The sequence below is a fragment of the Zootermopsis nevadensis genome, unplaced genomic scaffold (assembly GCF_977971745.1).
Source record: "Zootermopsis nevadensis isolate Lab colony 2312 unplaced genomic scaffold, Znev_1.0 Znev_ptg000038l, whole genome shotgun sequence".
NCBI classification, from domain to species: Eukaryota; Metazoa; Arthropoda; class Insecta; order Blattodea; family Termopsidae; genus Zootermopsis; species Zootermopsis nevadensis.
Window position 1 is genome coordinate 250,707 of NW_028259170.1, and position 17,825 is coordinate 268,531.

Here is a 17,825-nt window from a genome sequence, read left to right on the forward strand (position 1 = left end):
GCTGCAAATAACAGTTATTGGAAAGTGCAGCTACTAACCAGTGAAATGTAAATGGCTACTGATATAACTGTTAATGTCAGTTACCAGTTCCTGTTATTTAAATAACAGCAGGAAACTGGTTACTTGTAATTCAGCTGCCGACCTCAGCTACTGTTCAGTGAAACGTGATCAGGATCTCCACTAACAGCGACATGGCAGTTATCAGTTTCACTAATTCAAACAGTTGCTGCAAATAACAGTGATTGGAAAGTGCAGCTACTAACCAGTGAAATGTAAATGGCTACTGATATAACTGTTAATGTCAGTTACCAGTTCCTGTTATTTAAATAACAGCAGGAAACTGGTTACTTGTAATTCAGCTGCCGACCTCAGCTACTGTTCAGTGAAACGTGATCAGGATCTCCACTAACAGCGACATGGCAGTTATCAGTTTCACTAATTCAAACAGTTGCTGCAAATAACAGTTATTGGAAAGTGCAGCTACTAACCAGTGAAATGTAAATGGCTACTGATATAACTGTTATTGTCAGTTACCAGTTCCTGTTATTTAAATAACAGCAGGAAACTAGTTACTGGTAATTCAGCTTGCCGGCCTCAGCTACTGTTCAGTGAAAAGTGATCGGGATCTCCACTAACAGCGACATGGCAGTTATCAGTTTCACTAATTCAAACAGTTGCTGCAAATAACCAGTTATTGGAAAGTGCAGCTACTAACCAGTGAAATGTAAATGGCTACTGATATAACTGTTAATGTCAGTTACCAGTTCCTGTTATTTAAATAACAGCAGGAAACTGGTTACTGGTAATTCAGCTGCCGACCTCAGCTACTGTTCAGTGAAAAGTGATCGGGATCTCCACTAACAGCGACATGGCAGTTATCAGTTCCACTAATTCAAACAGTTGCTGCAAATAACAGTGATTGGAAAGTGCAGCTACTAACCAGTGAAATGTAAATGGCTACTGATATAACTGTTAATGTCAGTTACCAGTTCCTGTTATTTAAATAACAGCAGGAAACTGGTTACTTGTAATTCAGCTGCCGACCTCAGCTACTGTTCAGTGAAACGTGATCAGGATCTCCACTAACAGCGACATGGCAGTTATCAGTTCCACTAATTCAAACAGTTGCTTCAAATAACCAGTTATTGGAAAGTGCAGCTACTAACCAGTGAAATGTAAATGGCTACTGATATAACTGTTATTGTCAGTTACCAGTTCCTGTCATTTAAATAACAGCATTAAACTGGTTACTGGTAATTCAGCTGCCGACCTCAGCTACTGATGCATCCTGCTGACAGCCGAATCATTTCATCACGTACACCCAAAACTCTTGTCGGTGTTGAACGATCGGCTACGTCAACAACACCCAACTGTCCGTCACTGTTGCTCCCCCATGAAAATATTTCACCTGAATCTTAGTTATAAAAAAGAGAGTGAGGAAAAATATTTAAATGCATGAACTGACATTTATACAGAAATTAAGTTACAAGGTGAAGAGACAAAACTTTTACGTGCACACTGTACTCTTAGAGAAATGTATCACCTCCACCTTCAGATCCTCAAATCTCACAACTTAAGACGTTTATAAACCTTTAAAAAATCAAGTCAAACTTTATTTCACCATTTGTTCACATACAAAGGCTTAATTAATGCAGCACAAACAAACTAACCTGTACTGAGCAATGTGTGTGCTCTTCCACATGCAACATGAGTAGCCTTTTCTGGCTTCAAACCTAAAAATTAATGCACACACAAATATTAGGCATTAAGTAATAATTACATTTTCACGCATAAACACAAAATTACATTTCCAGGAGAGTTAACCTTTTTCATACTATAATAGGTGCTTAAATCCCCAAACTAAAGGCCGCCAGTGCAATGCATTGACAGCTGGCACAAGGTCAATAAAAGTTAAATATGGAATCACAGAGCATCCTCCAAATTACCCATAATTTAAACAGTTGTAAATAAAATGGTTCTGCAATATAATCTGAGAAAGACTGGGTCAGTCTTTCATTACAGATGCTGTAATGCAGGTGTAATATTTTCAGTAAAACATTTCAATTCAGTGCAGGCAATGATGCACTTACTCTTCACACAGCTTGGCTTCACAGTAACATTCTTGTGACCGAGACCAAGTTGTCCATAATCGTTATTCCCAAACACAGACACTCTTCCTTTCTCTGGAATTCAAACAAAATTCTACAAATATTCATCAGTCACACATCATTAATAAAACTTCCAAGTCAAATACTATATGAAATAAAAATAGCACCTCTAATAGTATTCTTAGTGTCTCTGGGGCATATCTATATTCATGTATATTGCCAGCCTGCTAATGGACCATATACTGAGCCAGTTCAATCCAGTCAACATCCTCAGTTTCTTTAAAATCCATTTTAATATTATCATCTATATATAACTGGCTCAGTATATGGTCCAGTACATAAATATAGAAAAACCCCATAGACCCTAATAAGCAGAGTGTAGGACAGGTCATAGAATAGCACATTTTATTATAAGAACATAAAATAAATTTAAAAGGTGTCCCACTATATGTCATGTAGGTGCTTGAGGGGGAAGGAGGTATAGCTCCTACTCATTCTTAACCTCGGCACTAGACAGGGTAAGTGGTCAGCATCACACCCCAGCTGTGCTTCACCCCTGGAAAAAGACCCCTGTACCCATTAGATAAGAGGCTGGGTGAACCCCGGAGCCGGTCTAGTCTCAAAGGCTGCCCGTCACAGATTGAACCCCGGTAGTACAGTCCGTAGTCAGTCACTATTCTGGCTGAACTACCCCAACTCACTTATTATAAGAACACACACTAACATACTAAATGACATAACAATAAAATTATTTTGGTTTGCATATCAATTTTACCTATTTGAAGATGGCTGCATTTTCACTGCACTGAAAAATATGTTTTATCACAATACACAATTTACATATCTACAAAATAACATGCACGTATTAGTTTCACTAATGAAATTGTATGTGCCCTTAACAATAAAATCCATGTGGGTGGAATATCTTGTGACCTAGCCAAGGCATTTGATTGTGTAAACCATGAAATATTACTAATGAAACTGAAATTTTATGGGATTCGAGGTATAGCAGGACAATGGTTTAAATCCTACCTAAACAATAGAAGGCAGAAAGGAGAAATTCAAAGCCCCCATACCAATCATAATACCTATTCAGAATGGGGTATCGTAAATCACGGAGTGCCACAAGGTTCAGTTCTTGGGCCCTTACTTTTCCTCATATATATCAATGACCTGCCGGCAACTGTGAACTCTATATCCAAACCCATTCTTTTTGCTGATGATACAAGTATCATTATTGCACACCAAGAATTGATCTATCTTCAAAATATCATGAATGATGTCTTTGCCAACATAAATTAGAGCTAACAAACTGGCACTAAATTTTGAAAAAACAAACTTCATAAAATTTGTTATTGAGCACAAGACATATCCTAGGTTAAATATAGGTTTTGAAGAAAAATTAACTGTGGAAGTTGAAACAAACAAATTCCTTGGCTTACAAGTTGACAACACCTCAGATTGGAAGAAACACATTGAATATATTATTCCCAAATTAAGCTCTGCATGCTTTGCCATGAGAACAGTCGTACCACCCATGACAACAGACGCTATAAAGCTAGTTTACTTTGCATACTTTCACTCTGTATTGTCATATGGATTAATCTTTGGGGGAAATTCAACAGACAGTAATAAAGTCTTTTACATGCAAAAGAAAATAATTAGAATAATGGCCGGTGTCAAAAGCAGGGTATCTTGTAGAAAATTATTTCGTAAATTTAACATACTTCCACTTGCAAGTGAATTTATACTCTGCTTGCTATCATTTGTGGTGGAAAACATGGATAAATTTAAAAGAAATACAGATGTACATAATTTAAATACAAGACGTAAACATGATCTCTATGTGCCAAATAATAACTTTACTAAATATCAGAAAGGAGTGTACTATACAGGTATCAAGTTGTTTAATAATCTTCCACCAACAATTAAAAGTCTAAATTATGATATAAAGGTATTCAAGCCTGCATTGAAAGATCACCTCTTTACTCACTCCTTCTATTCTGTAGATGATTTCATCTCTGCTGAAAATGTTTAAGCTTTATATCCATAATCTACGCATATGTAAAGCAAGTTTTGTATTTATATTTAAATGTATATTAATTTGTAAAATTATTTTTCATACTTATATTGCAGAATCTGAAATTTATGTACATTGATATGTGAAATACGTTCTTGTACTTGTGTTGAAAGTTCTGAAGTGTATGTATATTGTATGAAATGACATGTTGTACATCCTTTGGTTGAGTCCTAAGAAGGATCAATGGAATGTAAATAAACTCTACTCTACTCTACTGTGAGATCCTGCACACTGCTTCCCTTATATTTTGAGCATTATTATTTATAATATTAAACTGTGGTTTTATTTTGTCAGAAACTAACAACATGTCACAAAATTAATAACTGATTATGTGTAATTCTGTTATTTCACAGAATACCCACGTATTTAAAAAATATGCAATCCGTGTTCCTCTCAGAGAGTGAGAGACCATGTTTTGCAGCCACACAATAAAACAGGAAAAATTATTGTTTTATAAATTTTTATTTCAGATTCTTATAAATCAGACGGGAAGACAATATATTTTGAACCGAGAAGAAGCAAGCATTTCTGGAATTTAGTCTCCTCCTAATTTCCTCATGAATATCATTTTGATATGTTATTGTTATTCCCAAATATTTAAACTTTGTCACACTTCCGAGTTTGAAATCCTTAAAATGAACATCACTTACACTGGCATGTGTATCATATAGTGCTCAGGATGAAGACTCTTGCTCTCGCAAGTGGCGCAAAGATCAAAGTCAGGGCACTGAATGCACCTGTAGCGAAACCCTTGCACTGCCCTCTCACACGCATCACATGTCACACCAACATGCTGCTGCAGACCTGAGACAGAATTATCACACTTTGCTCCTTAAGCTGAATGTGATAACAAAAAGTACACAAAATTCCTACTTTTATCATTAGCCAAACTGCAGCAATGAAGAGAGAAAGCACACGTTTTCAACAAAGTTTAAACACAAACAGCACAACTCAAGCAGACTGAATGGTTTTTCAAGACTTCTCAATTCAACTTGCTGGAACATTTTCATTTGCAATACAATAAATAAGATATTCTGATTATTGCATAACAACAAAAGGTAGTGCTGTCTAAAAGCCTGCAAAACAGCATCACATTTAAAAACTGATCCTTGTGGCACTCCATTTTCTTCAGGATAACTTGCAGATAAGACATTCACAAGGACACAGAAATAACAGGCGCCTGCATGAAGTTGAAAAGAAACAGTGGCACTCAATCCCAAAGACTTCACCAGTGAAGGGTTCTGAGGACACCATAATTCAAAGTTGTGCCTTATGCCCTCTCCAGGTCAAAGAGAGCAACAATGTGCTGGCATAGAATAAAGTGGCTGAAAGGATGAATAATTGATATGCTTAAACTCTACCGATTTTAAACAAAATCAGACCCAAGACTCAAAAGAGAAAAAAAGTCCTTTCTGGGAGAAAAGCTCATTTTACACATTTTCCATACACGGCCGGAAGAAATCAGCAATGCCAAGTATTTTGCTCCCTATAATAAAGTTCTTGCAAAAGGTTTTGCTTATTCTATAAAGACAAAGTAAAGTGAAATGGAAAATTTCTAATTCCTCCTCACCGACCAATTGTCCAATGATTCTCAGATACTGAATATGGGCATCTTCTTGCTGTTCTTGTGATTTCTGCTGCTTGCTACTGGAAGGGCCAGCGGAGTTATCATTAACGTGGGGTGGTTCTTCTTCGCCTGAAAGATTTGTCCACACGATGTACAAAGCAAGGGCTTCCAACCACTCTGGTTCTCCACCACGAGGTCTCCATGGACAATGGCCTGCCTCAGGCTCCCACCCACACCTCACAGAAGAGAAGCAATTATTCACTCAACTAGTCAACAGATATTGTTCATTGTGACTTTTCTCTTGTCTCCTAACTTTAACATTTACAGTGTAAACAGTTTGTTTGAATGCTTATTTTTATATCCAGAAAATTAGTTTGTGAGGTCTTCCATCCACATGCACAAATAGGTCAAATAACAAGTCTACTTTGAAGGTCATTAAACTTCGATCACCGTAAGTGCAGTATCCTAATTTCTACATTAGTCTCGACACTTGATAATACAAAGTTGATCCTTCACATGTTAAATCACATAATGCACTAATACACACTGACCTTCGGCAGATCCAGCTCCTGGTTTTAAATATAGTTTGCGCACTTCAGTCTGTGATTCAGTTAATGCCAGCATCAATTCTTCGTCGCTGGACATTGTAATTTTATCACCTTCGGCATCTGTGGACAAAGAAATAAAATGAACTTAAAAAGCATGGGCTAAACACTAACATCAGCAAGTACATATTTGATCAGTGATGTAATATAGCATCATAAAAATGGAAAAATCCTGTCAATGAACAAGAAACCAAAATTTCCCTGTGTTCTACACACCAATTCTTCTCCAATATGAGCACGAGGTTAAACAGATAGTAAAACAAAGATATTAAAGGATAAGATGAAAAATGTTAATTTCTGAAGTGTAAATTAAACCCCATGAAAAATGAATAAGGAACAGAGTTACATCATTCCCCATATTTACTGTTAATTCATGAGGAAAAATGGCTAAGAAAATTTGTAGCTCCGTGTTCCATCAAATTTCAATGCCGGTTACCTTTCCACGCAACGATAAAGTTGCATCCGTGAAGGGATGGGAAAATAGATTGTAGTTTCTCCCTTAGCATGGCGAAGTTTAATGCAGAAGTGAGTTTGAAATTAAAACGACGTATTTAACGTTCATTTCCCTCTTCAAAGTAAACTTTAAAACAAACTTTCATCTCTTCATCCATGACACCTGAAAATTAGAATTATTAATATTCAGTTCATGTTATCTTTAATGCATTTACTTAAATGACATCAAATACATATAACGTATTCACCGAGTCATGAGGAGCTGTTGTTGAGAAATACGTACCGCTGTACTCCTAGACAATGGTGGAGAGGGCTGTCAGTTGGAATGCGTGTCCAGCACATATAAGCTCGAAATCAGGATGACTATTATAAAATTTATTTGTATACCTGTTTCTGTGGATAAAGGCTAAAAATCCTGGGATGCTTGTGTCCGTCAATTTAAATATCCACACACAGGTTTGGTCATCCGTAAAGGAATATGTTAATGTTGGTGTTCCTGGTGCCTAACAATGCTACCAACGTTGGTATTTGCGCTACCAATATTGCTAGTCTATAATTGACCTGAAGAGGTTTACTGATCTTGCATCAGAACGTTTGGATAGAAATTGATATGTTCTTCGAACGTATTAAGTACAATGTTAAGTAAAATACACATCGATTGTGAGTTGACTGTGTGAGAGTAATATAATGAAATTCTGTTACATGAAATGGACATCATTAAGGAGTGAGTTGCTGTACGCATTTAGAGAAGGAAGTAAAATTAAAAAAGGGGTTTTTTAAAAAAATTCTCCATACCCGATCCGTCTACTAATGATTGGTACGGTTAAGTGCATATGGAATATAAGGACAGAGTAATACCACAACTACTTTTGGGGTATGCTATTGTTCCATATATTATTTATAAGTTTGAGAATCGGGAAGTACGTAATTTTCCAGCATATTTCAAGAGACCTATAATCAATCCATCTGCTCCAGGAGCTTTACGAGTTTTTATTCTTTTCAGGACTGAAGTTAACCGTTAAGGAAATTAAAGCCTCGTCCCACATCTCGGAAAGTGTTCCGAATGTCACGGAAATCGTTTACTTTTCTGAAACGTTATTTTTTTCATCAGCTCAGTTGAACATAATTGCCCAGCACAAAGTCAAATTAATTTCACATGTCAGCACCTCTAAGAACATAATGCATGTTGTTCCTTGCCTTTCCTAACAGGCAATTTGCAAAAACACTGAGACAGGGCCAATGTTTCGGAGTACATGAAGAACGCCGCTGAGCTCTGAAATCAACACTGACGATAACCTGCTGCACATATGTGCGGGCTAACCTAAACTCATTAATTTCTTTCATGCTTAACATTTTGACACAGCCTACATGACGAGGAAACAATTGTTGAGTGTCAGTCAGTCACATTTTGTTACGGTGTAGCAATCATGCTGGCCATGCCTACATGGTGTACAGTGGGGCAGCTTTACTTTTACAGAAATATTATTTTATACACTTAGTGGCGCGCTGAAAGATTTGCGACAAGGACTTCTCAATTTCCCACACAGGAGAGAACGACGATGTGGCTATATTGCCAAAAAAAGGAATTATTATTATTAACTGCTAATGGGTTTTTACCCGGTGGCAGTGGTTATGGAGAATGTTTAATGGGAAAAGCCAATATATAAAAATATGAACACCACAATTCAACTGGGCGTGAGGTCTCTTTGTACGGGCACTACTGTTATTCTGTGATTGTGAGGCCTTTCATAAAGGCACAGACTCAACAAGAAATTTCAGATGTAAATTGTAAGTTGCACAGAGTAGATGAGAGTGTGAACGAAAAGCCTGACGCGCACATGGAGAAGGGGCTAGATGTTGCCAAAGTAGAAAGCAGAATTAATACTAATATCACTTCTAAGTTAGACGAGTATAGAACTGAAGTGGAGCTGTCAGAAAGGAAGTGTTAAGTTTAAGGCACAACATTTCTAAATGGGAAAGTACTGCTAATATGGAAGAAATTACTATTTGCTCAGATGGCATACAAGAACAGGTAACAGTAGCAACTAGACAAGCAGAGCCTGTTAGTGGGTAACAGTCAAACGCCACTGACAAATGTAACAGCTGGCACAGACCAAGGCTCTTGTTCGTCTGGAATAGTAGATTTAGCAGTCCCACGCGCAAAACACTTGGGGAAGTATGAATGGATTAAAATGTACCAGTGTTATGCACTGTTACACAAATAAGGAAGAGGAGGAAAAGAAACAAGTAATAAAAACACAAGAAAATGAGAATCATAGGAAGAATGTGAAATGGTGATTCCAATTATTATGCTCCCTATAATAAAGTTCTTGCAAAGGTTCTGCTTATTCTCTAATGACAAAGTAAAGTGAAATGGAAAATTTCTAATTCCTCCCCACCCAACGGATCCAATACAATGGCCACCAACTGTCCGATGTTTCTCAGATACTGAATATGGGCATCTTCTTGCTGTTCTTGTGATTTCTGCTGCTTGCTACTTGAAGGGCCAGCGGAGTTATCGTTAACGTGGGGCTCTCCTTCACCTGAAAGATTTGTCCACTCGTTGAAGTTCGAAGCAAGGGCTTAATAGAAAAGAATATTCTGAACAAAAGATTTATATTTAGGAAGGTTCTAGGAATTGTCACCACCAAATTGCAAAATTTGCATTCACAGAAGCATGCACTCAACGGAGTAGAACAAGCCCTTATGTGTGTGTAACTTGAAAATATCATGAACGACATAAACAAATGGTTTACAGCCAACAAACTGGCACTAAGTTCTCTCTCTCTCTCCTTTTTCTTTTCTAAAAAGGAAACTTCATAAAATTTGTTACTAAGCACAAGGCATATAATAGGTTTTATGAAAAATTAATCGCGGAAGTTTAAACAATTTCCTTGGCTTACGAGTTGACAACACCTCAGATTGGAAGAAGCACATTGAGTATATTATTCCCTAATTAAGCTCTGCGTGCCTTGCCATCTGAACAATCATGCCACCCATGACAACAGATACTATAAAGCTAGTTTACTTTGCTTATTTCCACTCTGTGGTGTCTTATGGATTAATATTTTGGGGGAATTCAACAGACGGTAATAAGGCTTTTTACATGCAAAAGAAAATAATCACAACAATGGCAGGTGTCAAAAGCAGCGTATCTTGTAGAAAATTATTTCGTAAATTTAATATACTTCCACTTGCAAGTGAATTTATACTCTGCTTGCTATCATTTGTGGTGGAAAAGTTGGATAATTTTAAAAGAAATACAGATGTACATAATTTAATTACAAGATGTAAACCCTGCTAAATGTCAAAGAGGAGTGTACTTTACACGTGTCAAGTTATTTAATAATCACCAACCAACAATTAAAACTCTAAATTGTGATATAAATGTATTCAAGCCTGCACTGAAATTAGCTTTCATACTTGAATTGCAAAATCTGAAGGTTTATGTACATTCATATGTGAAACACGTTCTTGTAATTGTGTCAAAAGTACCGAGGTTTACGTATATTGAATGAAGTCCTGAAGTTTATGTTTACTGTATGAAATGACTTGCTCTGCATCCCATGGTTTAGTTCTAAGAAGGATCCATGGAATGCAAAGAAACTCTACTCTCTAACATACCTGAATAATGCAATTCCTTATCCAAGTCACAAACACTCCAGGTGCTTCGTTCTGTCTGGTTCTTCACAACTCCAACTCAGCTGCTTCCCCATCACGCACACAACTGATCTTCTCAAACGCTTATATTCAGACAAATTGGTCTGCCATGTCTTCGTTGAAACCAGTCCACACACACTACAGCTACAGTTCACATGAAAGTTGCTACTCAGCACATCCCCTGATCTCAAACTCCTCTTTGAGACAGACTAGGCACTCCCACTAAATCTATAACAGTACACCTCCTCGGAAAGCAAGGTATATAATCGCACGAGGGCCTGAGGTCTTCCTTGTGGCATTGTGAGGCATCATACGAACACCCCATACTTGGTCACTAGAAATCAAAAGTGGGCAACTGCGGTGCAGTGGCCACGTAACCAACATTACAACCTGTAACCCTAGCTGCTTACTTCTAGCTTCTTCACTGCGATAAGCTCTTGCACAAATTTAAATCAACAGCTACTGAATTTCCACATGCAAGTCACAAAAACAGAGGCTGCCACCACGAGTCTGTGGGTCATCCCAACCGCATCGACTGATGAATTGTGTCCATCACGCACAATGATCATGTCAGCTACCGGAGCAAAGTCTTGCTACCTCCGTAGTAATGATGGACTCGAAACTGCATAACGGCTGAAGTATCCCATATGCTTGCATTCACTCCTACCTGAAACAAAACCATGTACAGAAATAAACATCCGCATTGAGAGACCAGTATTAATTCTTACTACGAAGGCACTCTACACCACATTAATAACCTACTGGCAACTAATCCGGCCTTTCGTGCAACCAAAATATTTCCCACTTTACGTACTTCACACGGGAGAAAGATGACAAACATCAGATCAAATAAACTTGCAAGCCCTGGCAATATAAGAGAGTAAAGCTGCACTCGACTGGGCATGCATCCTACCATCACGCCGTCCGAAGGAAACAATACCAGCAGAGGAGCTGCGCCATTTTCTCGCACGCAGGGACGGCAACGTCTGAAAAACAGCGAACACATCCCGCCACCGCCGGAGCACGAGGGATATTCAATGATCAATATGTGCGCACCCTGACGAACTGTCCTGTCATCTACCGACAATACCCCTGAGGTACATGCCCGTCCGCGAACACTACACGGCACTGCCGAACCAAATGCTGACTGAAATACCACTCCAAAGACCGTAAACTGATAAACACAAGGCAGGTAGCTCCAAAATTGACTTTCGATATCACGCCCGTGCGCACAGACATGTTTATTTGTTACCATGCACTTGGGCAAACATTACACTGATCCCTAGGGTCAAATCAACAGGTCACGCCGCCATTGTGCCAATTCTTTCAAGTACTGCATAATTTTTTGAAGGAGTCTCCACGAACAGCGGAGAATTTTATGGAAGTGCATTAAGACGCACTCTTTGAACCAAGGTCAACAGTTCATGACACGAAATAACAGAAAAAGATAATTATTTGTCTGAATTCGATTCTACAAGGAATTTAATCCATGCTTACACGTGATATGAGCAATGCGACAAAGTTGGAGAATGTGTAATATTCCTAAGAATTCCATTCACGCAGTGCATTTATTGAGACTATCTGCTGGTTTCTTCCAGCTTAAAACATGTTTTCAAACACGGCAGCAATTTCTTTCTCGTACTGAACACGTACAGGTGTTCAACTTATCAAATGGGACACGAAGTAAGTGCTGGAAACAGCGACTTCTTCAAGTTTTTCTATTATTCTCGAGACAGTATTCAATGGCGCAACAAATATTCGAGCTGAGGAACGTCTGGATTTTAGAGCAACACACACCTGAACGCGGTCCTAAATTCGTCAGAATCTATCGAGAATCGATGAACCAATTACTGTAACCTGAGTGTCAACCCATCCTAATCTTCGGAACTTATTAAAAACACAGACAGAGAGAGAGAGATGCTTCAACTAAGTTAACAGTCCTATAATATTTCTTGATGATTTAGACAGGTGTAATACTTCGTTTCTCACTCTGTAAGACAATCCGAACTTGAAAACACTTAGGGAAAGAGATTCAAGAAGATTATTTACAAGCGAGTGGAGCGAAGTAATACTGATAAAGAAAAAAGTTTGTAAACGGTACATTAAGCCTTCAACAGAGAATGCTAAATACCAAGTAGTTCAATTCTGAAAGTTTACTTCAACATATGTACCAAGTGCTTTAATTATGATGACTTTTATATTTATGGCTTTTCTATGATTCTCACTATAAACAGCGATCATTTCCTTAAACAGCGTTAACCAGTTGATCTTCGTAATGGTGAAGAGTTGTGTTTTCTTCGCGGTACGGACTGGATTCTTAAATATAATTCAGACGAACTATGATTCTCGGAATAAACAGCGATCATTTCCTTAAACAGCGTTAACCAGTTGATTTTCGTAATGGTGAAGAGTTGTGTTTTCTTCGCGGTACGGACTGAATTCTTAAATATAATTCAGACGACCTACGGCTTCATGGGGTTAATGATGCTTACTTTTTACATTTCAAAGAGCACACAAAAAGTTAAGTTATGAACCCTCTTAGGAAAGGAATGAATTATTTCGGAAGATTTAGTAGCGGTGAGACTTAATATTAAACTGTGTTATTGTATAAAGAGTATCTAGAGATGTGAATCAGACTGCAGTGACTCACGATAGACTCAAATTTCGGTTTCCTTGCACTTGTAAACCTTCAGTTTCATTGATTAGGAAAATAGATCAGGTACTCAATTTGACGATATTTTATATTACTATACACAGAATAAACTGAAAGTCGACAAAACTGCAATTTTTATTAGCGAAGAGTAATTATAACTGTTATAAATTACGCCTTCATAGTTTTCTGACTCGAGATACTGTAAACTGGTGTAGCTTTAATTCAATATATATCTCTACTGTGTTGCTACAAGTGGACTTGAATATCAATTCTTGAGTCTTGGTCTACGCTCCTGTATCCCATCACCATCCTTCGGGATAAAACGCACAACGATACTTCGTTCTGATGACTGCCTCAATCAAGCAAAAGATGTTGAAAATGTTTCTCCATATTTTGGGAACCTCTGCTCTATACAGCAGCTCTGTCTAATTCCATCACAGCGTAAAGGACGCCTACTCAGTCGCGTCTCTGGCAGACGGCTAATCCAAATCAATACAGACTCCATACGCAATACTCGGTCCACCTAACACCACAGCATTTCCTTACGAAATTTATCCAACAGAAATGAAGTAAGGACGACCAATCAGCTTTGACCAGTTAAACGACTGTCAGCTACACGATGACTGCCGTACATGTTTACATCAAGAGAGACGGAAGAAATTGGTCTCATACCGCAAGTGTGCGTGTCTATCACCGGACACGCAACGTCTCTGTGATTGTCTGCATTTTCTCCTTTTCCAATCTTTCCCATCAACAATTCTCAAATGATCTGTAACTTTTCCTTTCTGTTTCCAACTCATAAAAGAACTTGATTCCTTACCGTACGTAGGGGGTTTCAAACATTCTTTGATTTTGGCGATATCGGTACCTTCGCGAAATCCCATCCATGCAGATCAGGCTTTACTCAGACACTACATTGCCGTCGAGACATACTAATTTTTAATTTCCCACAGAACACTATCTACGAAAGTCATTATAATTTTGAATCAACCTAGAAATAATACATCACCGTACTCACCCGAGTCCATCGCTCGCTGGTGCCTCATCGTTTCAGACGTCTCGTGCCAGACGACGTCACAGAGCAGCGTCCAGGAGCGAGACGTGGAAAAATCTTCAGGTTCAGAGGGTTCACGACGGCGATGAAGAATGATGACATCATAATCACCGTGAATATGAAGAGGGCTCCGCCAACCACCTCAAAGCAGACATAATGACAAGAATTTATAATTACGTCGCTTCTGTATGTAAGCTCTGAAACTCGATCAGTGGGCATTATCTGACAATTTCTCATTGTACTCACCGGAGTCCTTAGTTCGCTGCTGCTGTAATATAATTTTCGGGGTGTCGTGTTAGCAAGCTCACGATGTAAGCGGCCGTCATCCTCACCGCTCCGTAAACCTCAAGTCTTGAACGAGCGTCACGTGGTTGTTACCACTGACCTAGAAGGAGACGGAATGCGTGGGCAGTATCACAGAACAATCAAAACGTAAAATAGAATATCTCAGAATACTTAGTTCAGTGTTGCAACGTCATTTCAGCCATCTTGTCTTGTGTGACGCAGGCCAAGTCACGTTGTATCGGTAACAGCACGCAATATAAGTTTTTCTCTCAACGTACTTTCAGAACTCTCTACTTCAGAGGACGGAATATTTCATGCAACTCACCTTGAATGACTTAAGTAGGCTCGCGTTGTACAGGACGTAGCACCCGAGGACACAAAACAGGACACATGTACTCTCGCATGTGCGTGTCACAGTCCTTGAGAAAAATATATAGACGATCTTATATCACTCCACTTTCTCCATGGAAAAGCGACGTAATTCACCTGTAAAGCCGCCAGACAGAAATGCCGATAAGTCAGGGTCGTTATCTATCCGACCAGGTTAAATCTGTATTCATTATGAAAAGGTCAAATCCAGGAGTCAATTATAATAAATATTACAATTTTCATCGATTTGTGCTTACATTACACGTACAGTGAATGGCAAAAGAGGTGGAAATCCACACAATAAGAATTTATTATTATTTTCGCTTCAGATTCCAGGATTAAATTTTCAATGGTGCAAGGGTTTAAGTCGAATAAAATCTAACTCAACGATTTTTGTAATTTCTAGAGAAAATCGGTTAGTATTTTCATTATCACAAATTCGCCTGCATTCTTTAGAGCCTCGTACTACCACCACGAAAGCTTCAACAACTCTTTGGCTGTCGAACAAATCGATAATTAAACCAAACACAAGCTGAGACGTAATATCAAAATGGCTGACTGAAGCCCCAATTTACGTAAAGACTGGACACGTACGCGCTGTACCGGAGCAGGAGACAGACAACCAGAAACAAACTCAACTTGTCCGTAGGAAACAAGTTTCGCGGAGCATGCCGGGAAAGGCAAAGATGAAAAACTCATCCACCGCGTGTCGGCAGAGATGACTAAGGGGCAGATAAAATTATACGTCCAGTAATAAAACACTAGAAGCGAAAATACTACGAGCAGCGAAAACTCAATGATTTAATCGAATGAAACCAAATCGCGGGACGGAGGGTCAGCCTCAGGTCGTAAATGGTCGTAGAGAATAAAACAAGGCTCGAAAAACGTAAAATAAACGGCAGCGTCCTCTGTGCGGGAACATCGGGACCCACCAAAAGCGCCGTTACCCACAGAGGGCGCAAGTTATTATTTTGCTTTAAGAGGTTTGTTTTAAGTTCCTATGACCACTTAGCGGCTGGGGTTGAGCCCCCCTGTCGTATTATTCCATATCAATTACCGCGCTTTCGTTGCTGGTACTATTTTCGAATTTTGAGTGGTCCTCTTATTATACCTAATCTTACTATGCTCTTGCTATATCCCCTAGACAAGATCTGTTGCCAGGTGGGTTAGTCGAAAGAGTTGAACGACTCGCCTCGCCCACGAGGTCCTGTTTTGCATAGCGTGCGAGCGCAAAGCCAACGAGTTGGACTCGTCTGACTCGGGCGGTTCGTTGGAACCCGCCACCAGGCGCCCGGCGCCCAGGCCATTGTCCGGAGCCGGGTCCGCGCCACTGCTCGCTCAAGAAACGGCCTGGGCCTCCACCTCCTTTCGTGGGGGTTAGGGCCGGGGGGGGTTAGGGCCGGGGGGGTTAGGGCCGGGGGGGGTTAGGGCCGGGGGGGTTAGGGCCGGGGGGGGTTAGGGCCGGGGGGGTTAGGGCCGGGGGGGTTAGGGCCGGGGGGGGTTAGGGCCGGGGGGGGTTAGGGCCGGGGGGGTTAGGGCCGGGGGGGTTAGGGCCGGGGGGGCTAGGGCCGCGGGGGGGGGTTAGGGCCGCGGGGGGGGTTAGGGCCGCGGGGGGGGTTAGGGCCGCGGGGGGGGTTAGGGCCGCGGGGGGGGTTAGGGCCGCGGGGGGGGTTAGGGCCGCGGGGGGGGTTAGGGCCGCGGGGTGGGGTTAGGGCCGCGGGTGGGGTTAGGGCCGCGGGTGGGGTTAGGGCCGCGGGTGGGGTTAGGGCCGCGGGTGGGTTAGGGCCGCGGGTGGGTTAGGGCCGCGGGGGCTCTAAGTTCGTTAGGGCGTTTCATGCCATTTGCAGAAACATTTAATTTTTTAAAAATTTCGACATTTTTGAAAATTTCAATTTTTTCGAAAATTTTCGAAAAACGTGGGAAATCGTCCAAAAAGCTAGGTTAGGATAGGTTAGGTTATGTTACGTTAGGTAAGGTTAGTTTTTTTAAATTTCAATTTTTTCGAAAATTCTCGAAAAATCGAAAATCGTGGGAAATCGTACAAAAGCGCACAAAACCAAAATTTTTTGAAAAATTCTGAATTCAAAATTTTTTCGAAAATTTTGAAAATCTTTAGTTTTCTTCGCGTTTCATGCCATTTGCAGCCACTTTTAATTTTTTAAAATTTCTACAATTTTTTAAAATTTAGATTTTTTCGAAAGTTTTCGAAAAATCGAAAAACGTGGGAAATCGTCCAAAAAGCGCACAAAACCAAAAAATTTTGAAAAATTCTGAACTCAAAATTGTTTTCGAAAATTTCGAAAATATTTAGTTTTCTTCGCGTTTCATGCCATTTACAGCCACTTTTAATTTTTTGAAAATTTCAATTTTTTCGAAAATTTTCGAAAAATCGAAAAACGTGGGAAATCGTCCATAAAGCGAAGAAAACCAAAAAAAATTCAAAAATTCTGAATTCAAATTTTTTTTAGAAAATTTCGAAAATATTCAGTTTTCTTCGCGTTTCATGCCATTTACAGCAACTTTTAATTTTTTGAAACTTTTTGAAAATTTTTGAAAATTTCAATTTATTCGAAAATTTTCGGAAATTTCGAAAAACGGGAAATCGTCGAAAATGCTAGGTTAGGTTAGGTTAGGTAAGGTTAGGTTAGGTTAGGTTAGGATAGGTTAGGTTAGGTTAGGTTAGGTTAGGTTAGGTTAGGTTAGGTTAGGTTATTTTTTTAAATTTTCAATTTTTCGAAAATTTTCGAAAAATCGAAAAACGTGGGAAATCGTTCATAAAGCGCAGAAAACCAAAAAATTTTCAAAAATCGGCCACGACGTTCTCGCTTCCCCGGATATGGACCACCTTAAATTTGAACGGCGATAGGCGTAATAGCCATCTCCCTATGCGCCCTAGTTGGCGCGGATGGTGACGAATCCACGAGAGCGCTCTCATTATCCGAATGCACAACAAATTCCATATGTTTTAAGTATGGCCGGAACCTTTCGCAT

The 17,825-nt window shown here is 39.5% G+C and overlaps 2 protein-coding genes and 1 long non-coding RNA gene across 10 annotated transcripts in view; 1 reads left to right on the plus strand and 2 right to left on the minus strand.

The window, feature by feature from the left end:
- The window catches only part of LOC110841044 (ryanodine receptor-like), a 317,152-nt gene that overhangs the window by 110,886 nt on the left and 188,441 nt on the right, over nt 1-17,825 (minus strand). The gene's annotated exons all lie outside the window — the stretch shown is intronic.
- LOC147871787 (uncharacterized) lies at nt 1,352-15,518 on the minus strand. 7 transcript variants are annotated; one of them, XM_087360125.1, is made up of 13 exons: nt 15,410-15,518; nt 14,791-14,951; nt 14,427-14,565; nt 14,145-14,321; nt 10,438-11,136; nt 9,213-9,356; nt 6,797-6,976; nt 6,307-6,423; nt 5,759-5,991; nt 4,839-4,992; nt 2,091-2,183; nt 1,671-1,733; nt 1,352-1,414 (listed from the first exon to the last, which is right to left on the minus strand). In XM_087360125.1, exons 7-9 carry the CDS (start codon nt 6,864-6,866, stop codon nt 5,780-5,782), a joined length of 399 nt encoding a protein of 132 aa, XP_087216251.1. In that variant the 5' UTR covers nt 6,867-6,976; nt 9,213-9,356; nt 10,438-11,136; nt 14,145-14,321; nt 14,427-14,565; nt 14,791-14,951; nt 15,410-15,518; the 3' UTR covers nt 1,352-1,414; nt 1,671-1,733; nt 2,091-2,183; nt 4,839-4,992; nt 5,759-5,779. The 7 variants fall into 7 exon arrangements, with proteins under 7 accessions (XP_087216251.1, XP_087216249.1, XP_087216255.1 ...); XM_087360123.1 differs by having other exon boundaries at nt 10,438-11,140; XM_087360129.1 differs by having other exon boundaries at nt 10,438-11,140; nt 15,429-15,447.
- LOC147871788 (uncharacterized) lies at nt 7,565-10,345 on the plus strand. Its single transcript, XR_015538295.1, has 2 exons — nt 7,565-7,687; nt 7,817-10,345. It is a non-coding gene; the product is annotated as an uncharacterized LOC147871788 (long non-coding RNA).